Source organism: Cicer arietinum, chromosome 8 (assembly GCF_000331145.2).
Source record: "Cicer arietinum cultivar CDC Frontier isolate Library 1 chromosome 8, Cicar.CDCFrontier_v2.0, whole genome shotgun sequence".
In the NCBI taxonomy this organism is placed as follows: domain Eukaryota; kingdom Viridiplantae; phylum Streptophyta; class Magnoliopsida; order Fabales; family Fabaceae; genus Cicer; species Cicer arietinum.
Window position 1 is genome coordinate 3846786 of NC_021167.2, and position 8250 is coordinate 3855035.

Genomic DNA, 8250 nt, shown 5'->3' on the forward strand with positions numbered 1-8250 from the left:
AGTTCCTAACTAAATTTCAGTCGGAGAAATTGAGATCATAAAGAGTTAGGGGCATTGAACAAGTCACTTACGTTACGTCGGATGTGATATAAAACAACAATAAACAACAAAGGTTAATTCATAACATTGACCTGATCAAACTTCCCTTCGTGCAACAAAATTAAGAACACATGCTCAAATTCCTCACAGGCCTAATTTTATTGACTCGAATGGATTTTACGTGAACATTATGGATTATACAATATGGATCATACTTGTCTTTTTTGCTTATAATATATAATATTGTAGTTATAAAATATATTAAATTAGTAATATAGTCCTCCTAAATGTAATAACTTGAATCCCATTGAACTCTATGTTGTTCAATGATACATATGTAATTTTCCTAAGATATTATGATATCGAGACATGTCAATTGATATGTTAATTCGAACAATATTATTCCAACTTAGTCTTTTAAGTAACATTAAAGCTAATGGTTAAAAAAAAATGTAACTTATAACATCAATACGGTAAGATAACAAATTTAAAGAATAAATCTGGTAATGAGTAAAATTTTAAGGACATCCATAAATTCATTTTTCTGAGTTATAAGAACTCTAAAATTTTTATTTTTAGATTTTTTACTTTTAATACAAATTACTTAAAAAATATTTTTTATTTTTATAATTTATCACATCAACGCCGTTATTTATGTGTCAGTTATGTAAATGAGTTCGTAACATAAAAGCTTATATAGAAAACAAAATTTTAAATGATCAAATAAGGAAGAAAAAAAACTTAAAGGATCTAAATACAAATTACATTAAATTTAAAAGATGAAAGATGTATTTTTGCCTTTCCATTATTTAAAATTAAGTAAAACCTTTAAATGATTCATTCGGATATAAGGTTGATTCTTGTGTTTTACTTATTATTCCCACCTAAAACCACATTTTTTAGGTATGGTTTACTTTAAAGCCTTGTGTATAACTGGTCATAGTTTTTTTATTAAAAGATGTCTCAATGAGTTGAAAAATATGATTATTGCTTGTAAATCACTGTTAACTTCAATTTCCAAATAACATAAACTTTTCTGTCAATAGAACATTTTTCATACATATATCATTTTGTTTATTACTTCCTTCTGTCTTATTTACAATAGAATTTTTGGAGAAATTTTTAATTCTGTATATAAAAGAAAATTATGATTTTTAATTTGTATTTATTGTTTAAATTACTTTTTTAATATAACTAATGAGTATTTAATATCTTATAATTTTCAATATATATATATATATAAATTAATTTTGTTATGAGATCAGCTGTGGTATTTATTTTGCTTTCATTTGGGTCGTGAATAAATGCATTGGATCTAACAAGATAACTGTTCGAAAGGGAATTGATTAATTTAGCAAGGTTGCTTGTTGAATACTATGTGGGAGTTGTTATGTATAGGCCAATAAGAAAAGACATAGGGCTTTAAATTAGTAATTTGTTTCCCTTTCCAAGTTAACAATTTCCTTCCTATATTATATACATTAAAAAAATTCCTTCCTATTGTATTTGGTGTAAAAATAAGGTGAGTTAGAACATTAGACAGTTAAATTTTAGGACATTGAAAGCTAGATGAACACAAATTGAGCGACAACCCGACAAGTGTTATGTAATCAGTGCAAATTATCTTAAGAACAAATAGGATGAAGAATATTTAAATGGGCCATTCATAGGGATTACATAGCTAATCATGCAATAATTTGATGATTCCTTATTAAGATTAATATTTTACTATGTCGTTGTCATTAATTTTTGAAAAAGGTGAATAAAAACTAGTATTAAGTCACTTTCAAGGAAAAAAAATTATTAATTTCGATTCCCTCGGTCTTATCAAATATCAAGAAAAATTTCAGTGAAGAATCTTATCCATGTGTGTAGTTAGTGTTTAGATAAAAAAAGAAATTGATGTAAAGGAGGGGTAAGTAAAAAATTTGTTTAAAAATATTAGAGCTGACGAATTGTCTTGAGGAGGATAGAATAATATCCACAATGAAAATTGAAAAATAAGCTGCGTGGGAAACACGATTGGTTTATCACTGACTTTTTTTACATTATTATCATTTTGCATACTATTACTTGGGTTCTTGGTTCGACCATCAATTTCTTTTTATAAGTGATCTGCATAAATTTATTTGGTGAATAAACAGTTCTATGTTTTGATAACTGTAAAATTAATTTAAATATGTTTGATTGTTTTTAGTAGAACCAATTTTATGAGATTTGTAACTTTTGCATTCATTATATAGATATTTATAGATATAATTTAGGAATTACTAACATAATAACAAAGTGACTTTACTGCGTGATTTGATTAGATGTTTTTCTATAAAAAAAATTATTGAAAACAACAAAACAGAAACAGAAATTTGTAAATTATTTGATTGGAAGAGATTAATTGTTATGCATCCACGTTATAAATTTTTAATATACGTAAATATATGTATATGCATCCAACTAAAATACATAGTAGCGTAACTTTGTAAGATTAATTCATCTGAGTGAAAAAATTCATAAATGACATTGATATCACTTAAAAAAAAAATTAATTCCGATTGTGCTCAATTAGCAAATGTTAGGTTAACAATTTCAATTCGAGAACTTTATTATATCTTCTATAAATAAAAATATAATAAGAAAAACTCAAATTTTACTATTTACTTGAATGAAAAATAAAATAATAATAATAATAACCTTGGTACAATTACTATTTTTTTTATTATTAGGAATCAAACACGATTACTTCAGAAGTTTAGAACACTCACAACATTGCACATCCACCACTAATACATGTCCATGGTGAGTAATATATTTTCATTCTTAATTAATTGGAAAAACAGTCTATACTACAAAATATATAGTTAAATTTAATTAAAAAAAGTGTGAATTAGTTTATTAAATTTTTGCAAAAAAAAAAAACATTAATATGAGCTTCGGAAAAAAATATTTCTTCTGAAGCCAAGAGGAAATTTTTATATGTCTATTTTATCCAATTCATCATTTTTTATCATTTGTCTTTTGAAGCAATATGTTATGGAATAACAGAAACTATTATCTCATTAAAAAGAGATAGTCAAAGACTATTTATACAAATTATTTACGACCAATTATCAGTTATCATACTAATTACAATGAGATAAAAAAAGAGACAATAGTTACAGTAGAAAAACAAACTAAATTGAAAATTGATTAAGTAAGAGTATCTTCATCATGCCTTCGCAAACTGGAACCATATATGTCAATGAAGGAACATGTAAAAGACGAATGACGCCATTCTACAATTTCTCACAAACCAAATGACATTCTAACTCAATATGTTTTGTTAGTTCATGAAAGATAGGATTCCGAGCAATCTGAAGAGCAATAAATAACAGTCTACTTGTTAGACTTCCATGAAATAAGAGAAGAACCAAGAAATATGGAGAAATCGGTAACTAATTTTTTGGAATCAGGGCATGCTGCCCAGTCACTGTCGCTAAAAGCTGAAATGTTGAAGAAAAAGAAGAGAAGAATAAACCTTTCCTACAACAACCCTTAATATAATGAAGAATACGAAAAACAACAAGATAATGTGAAGACATATGATTTGATACATATTGGCTAAGTTTGTGAATAAAGACAGAGAGATCTGGCTTGATATGTGTGAGAGAAAGCAAACGAAGAATGAGTTTGTGGTACTGTTTTTTATCTGTATAAGTTGAGCCATCATCTTTAGACAACTTCAAATTTGCCAGCATATGAGTAGAGATAGGCTGGCAATATAGAAGTCACATGTCATAAAGCAATTCCAAGGCGTATTTTCCTTGATTCAATGAGCTACACTACTTTGAATGAGCCATTTCAAGACCAAAGAATAATAAGATAAAGATTGATCATAACCCAAAAAAATGAGGATTGAAGTAAGCTTATGAAGGGGAGTCAATACTAGGCGGAAGTTGCATATAAACGTCCTTTTGAAAATACCCATTTAAAAAAGCGTTGTTGACGTCTAATTGATGTAAATGCCAAAGCTTGACAGTAGCGACAAACAAAACTAATCTGAGAGTTGTAATTTTTGCAACAGAAAAAAGTTTCTAAAAAATCAACTCCTTGAAGTTAAGTGTACTCCTTTGCAACAACAGTGGAACGTTAAAACATCTCACATGTATCACTGAGCCAAATATTTGTGCAGATATTCTTGTTAATATGAGATGAAGTCCTAGTAGTGACCCTTAAAATTTTCTTAACCACCTCAAGAAGTGGTTTAGGTTCTAGCCGATGATTTTCGAGGTGTTTCTTTCTCATGAATAGTTTCCTTGTAATTATTTCTTGTTTTTTTTTTGCTTCATTCCACTTTTTACTTAAAAATAAATAATCTGAGTAAATAGATAAATATACTATGTAGAGAGTACACGATAGAATCCTAAAGGTAATTTGATCCAAAAATACAAATAAGTGATGCATCATACATTACATGTGAAAGTTTGCAAGATAGATGGAAGAGTGTCAAATAAGAATGGAAATTGTAATTTATACATATTTATAAATATATATATTTGTATCCCATTAAATTCAATTTCAACTCCAAAAAATATATATATTCGTATCCCATTAATTTCCATTTTTTTCAAGTTTTTTTTTAAAATTAAACATTGTCTATCTAAAAACATTTTATTTTATTTTTTTAAAACACATTTATGTATCAAAAAACTTTTTATTAGAGTTTTTCAAAATGCAAATGTATTCCAGAAAACTTGAATAAAAAAAACTTGAAAGCACAAATATTTCTAAAAAATTCAAATTTTATATTTGATAAAAAACTTTTTTTAAATTTCCCAAATACATTTGTGTTCTAAAAATATTTTTTCCAAATTTTTCAGAGCACAAAAATTTACTGAAAAAACATAAAAAATGTCTTTTTTTTTAAAAAAAAAATAGAATAGAATAAATTTTTTATTATAATGTGTGATAGGTGTTTAAATTTGGGGGTATGAAGTAAAATCTTAGATAATAATTCATTAAAAGCAAACTGAAACTCAAGAGAGAACAACCTATTTGCCCAATCTGAAGAAACATTCAGTCCAAATACAAGTAGAGCTAACCCAATTAATTCACACTAAAAGATGGAGCAGGTAAAGGTAGCCAATATTCTGCAGTGCACTATTTTTGTTATCTTCTAGAAAGTTTGATATACTTCAGCAACCTTTGTTGTTCAGCAAGGTGTAAATCTGACTGTACAATCAACTCTATTTTTACGTGCAAATTGAGATCAAACCTAGAAGCTTGATTATAAAGCATCTCAAACTAGTCTGCAACCCGACAAATGCATCCTAAAATGTAAAGTAGCGACCCAAATAGTTTCCCCATTAACTTATTTCGCTACAGGTTTTTACATGATACATCAACAAAACACAACCTCGCACTATTTTATCTCTAATGCCTATCTAAAATCAATCAAAGACCAAATTAACATTAACTGACAATTTCAAGGGACTATTTTGAGACAAACTCCAATTGTAAACACTCCTATTTTTCTCTCTTCTACCCTCTCTATCTTCTTCTTCTTCCTATTTTTCTCTCTGTCTCTCTTTTAAACAAATTTTCATATATTAATTGCATACAAATCTTTACAATCTGACTCGGTGGTGAGAAGCATTTGCCAATTTGATCGATGGTTACAATTTTAAGTACATTCAATCAATATAGTCACCAGGTGTAAGTGTTACAGTAAAGACGACAAAACTCTTGTATCAAAATAACAGAAGAAAATAGGACAAAACTCTGTAATGGCTTACAAGAATCCAAAACTGTATATGTCATTTGATAAACGCACCAAGCATTTCTTGGGTAAGAAAGGAGGCTACAGTACACGTGCAGACTGAACTATCCATGCTTAGTATCAAAAGAATATGCCAATATGGTATGGTATACATAGAATGAACTTGTAAGTAGGCAACAGGAACTATAATTCAACCAAATTATAAAACATTTCATTTTTTATCAAAAACAAAACCATTGCAACTGCTCATATGACGGGGAGACACTACCAACTATGAAAATCTATACATCCAATTAATTTCAATGTAACCTTAGTCTCAGCTAGGACTGCATTGTCATTATTATCTGATGATACAAAGACAACAAACAAAGTTGATATCCTTCAATTAGCTTGAAATGTTTTCTAAATGTTTATAAAAGAATAGATAGATATACTTATTTAATTTAGACTTAAATGATAAATACTAAAAATGCTTCTCAAAATCACCTAGACCAACAGCTTTGATAAAAGAGATCAATAATTGAATCAACAAGCTTCTTGCTTCACAGCATTAGCCATCATATTTAGGTCCAACCATACATGTAAGCACAACCAGTGCTGATTGTAAAATCCTATCAAGTACCTGTTAAACACAATGAAAAAGAAAATCTATTGCAATTTAATTTGAAAAAATAGTTCAAAAATATCCACTATGAGTATAAATTAGTTTTGTATTTACATTATACATCCAACGAAAATTCATTATTTTGCTACATCACTTCATTCTAATAATTACAATTTAAAAGTGACAGTATAACAAACAAACTATAGGGCACATATTGAATGGGAGTGCAAAACTACTTTACCCTAACAAAGTGTATGCTAGTAAAAATAAAGCAGCTAAATGTCCCCTAAGTGTAGAATGAATAGACAAATGAACTGCACAAACTGATTTATCATTTTATTGAGTAATTAAATATAATTTGTGATGATATATAGTGAAAGAAAAATTAGAAAGAACGATATAAATAAAAAAAGAAACATTACATAAAATGCATGTAACATTAGATAAGAACATAATGCATGATATTAAGAAGTAACAAAAAGCAATTACAAATATAACAATTAAGAATTAGGAAGCACAAAGTGAATACCCTGAGACAATTCACAGCAAGCGCGCAACTCGACAGAAATGTGAGAAGTGAGACGAGCGGCGGCGTCAGCGTTATGCAGCGGCATCAACGACTGCGTGCAACCGAGAATTCCCAAAGTCCTTCAAAAATAAAATTCGAATATAGAAAATGAAAATGAAAATGAAGAAATGCGGTAAACAGTAGAAAGAAAAGAGAGAATTGAATGAGTTGTCTTACCTAGGGACAGTAACAAGGGGGCGACGAGGGTGGAGAAGATGAGAGCGAAGTAAAGACGAAGAAGAACGTTGAAGAGATGGTGAGGAACGAGTTGGTATTGTTCTCGATGCGGAGAATATCGATCTCGAGAGAGATCCGCAACGCCACGCCATGTTTGAATTTGCTTTGATACAATTACTGTAGTAATGGAAGAAACTCGGAAGTAGAGGTTTAGACAACAAAGCCACGAAGAAACTATACCCTAGATTGGAAACAAGGTTTAGAAGGTCCACCACATATTGAAATGGACTCCACTACAGCCCGGCCCAAATCATTGGGGTTTTGTTTTTATTTTTTATATTGTACCGATAAACAACTTTCAACGAAGAACAAATTTTGAGTGAAATCTACGGCTACATTCATAAGTTATCTACCGTGGATTAACAATTAAAAATTATTTGAGAATTTAACCACGATTAACAATACTATTTACAAAGTGATAATGACCTAATTATCGTAGATTTAATATGATATATATATATATATATATATATTTATTTTTCCTTATTCAATATGATCTTATTTCTATCACTATCTCAGTCAGAAATAAAGATGGTCATTAAAATCTAATTTTTATATAGTAGACGTTAGAGTTTGAAACATTTTTAAGTACCTGTGATAGACCATAGTCCATAATAGAATTTGTCTAAATTTTGGCATAAGTTCTTTTAGCATGTTGGGCCAAGGCCCATCCCTGTCAAATCCATCATGATATTGAATTCCTTGAATTGATGTCACCCGCTCATTTTTAACAACACTATATTGTTGTCTTGTAACAAATAAAATAATTATCAAATTAAGGTGTGAGAATCACGTCGAGATTCTCTTGTCGAATCTATCTAAATCTATCCTAATTCCTTCTATTAAAGGAGCATCATCAACCTATTAAAGTATACAACTAATTCAATAACATATACCACAGTTCTCACTTAAATCCCCAATCAAAATCTTAGAAAAACGATGGTCTAAATCACACATAATTGTTGACAAAGTGTTTAGCTCCTTAGCTACAACCAGGAGCTTTTTTAATACACTAAAAAACTCTCGTTGCTTAGATATCGTAGTCAAAAG

The 8250-nt window shown here is 28.8% G+C and overlaps 1 protein-coding gene across 1 annotated transcript; it reads right to left on the bottom strand.

Annotated features, from left to right (window-relative positions):
- Positions 1–6063: 6063 nt before the first annotated feature.
- Positions 6064–7391, bottom strand: LOC101504879 (protein NONRESPONDING TO OXYLIPINS 2, mitochondrial-like). The gene is made up of 3 exons (XM_004511821.4): positions 7141–7391; positions 6925–7043; positions 6064–6413 (listed from the first exon to the last, which is right to left on the bottom strand). Exons 1-3 carry the CDS (start codon positions 7290–7292, stop codon positions 6406–6408), a joined length of 279 nt encoding a protein of 92 aa, XP_004511878.1. The 5' UTR covers positions 7293–7391; the 3' UTR covers positions 6064–6405.
- Between the last annotated feature and the right edge of the window lie 859 nt (positions 7392–8250).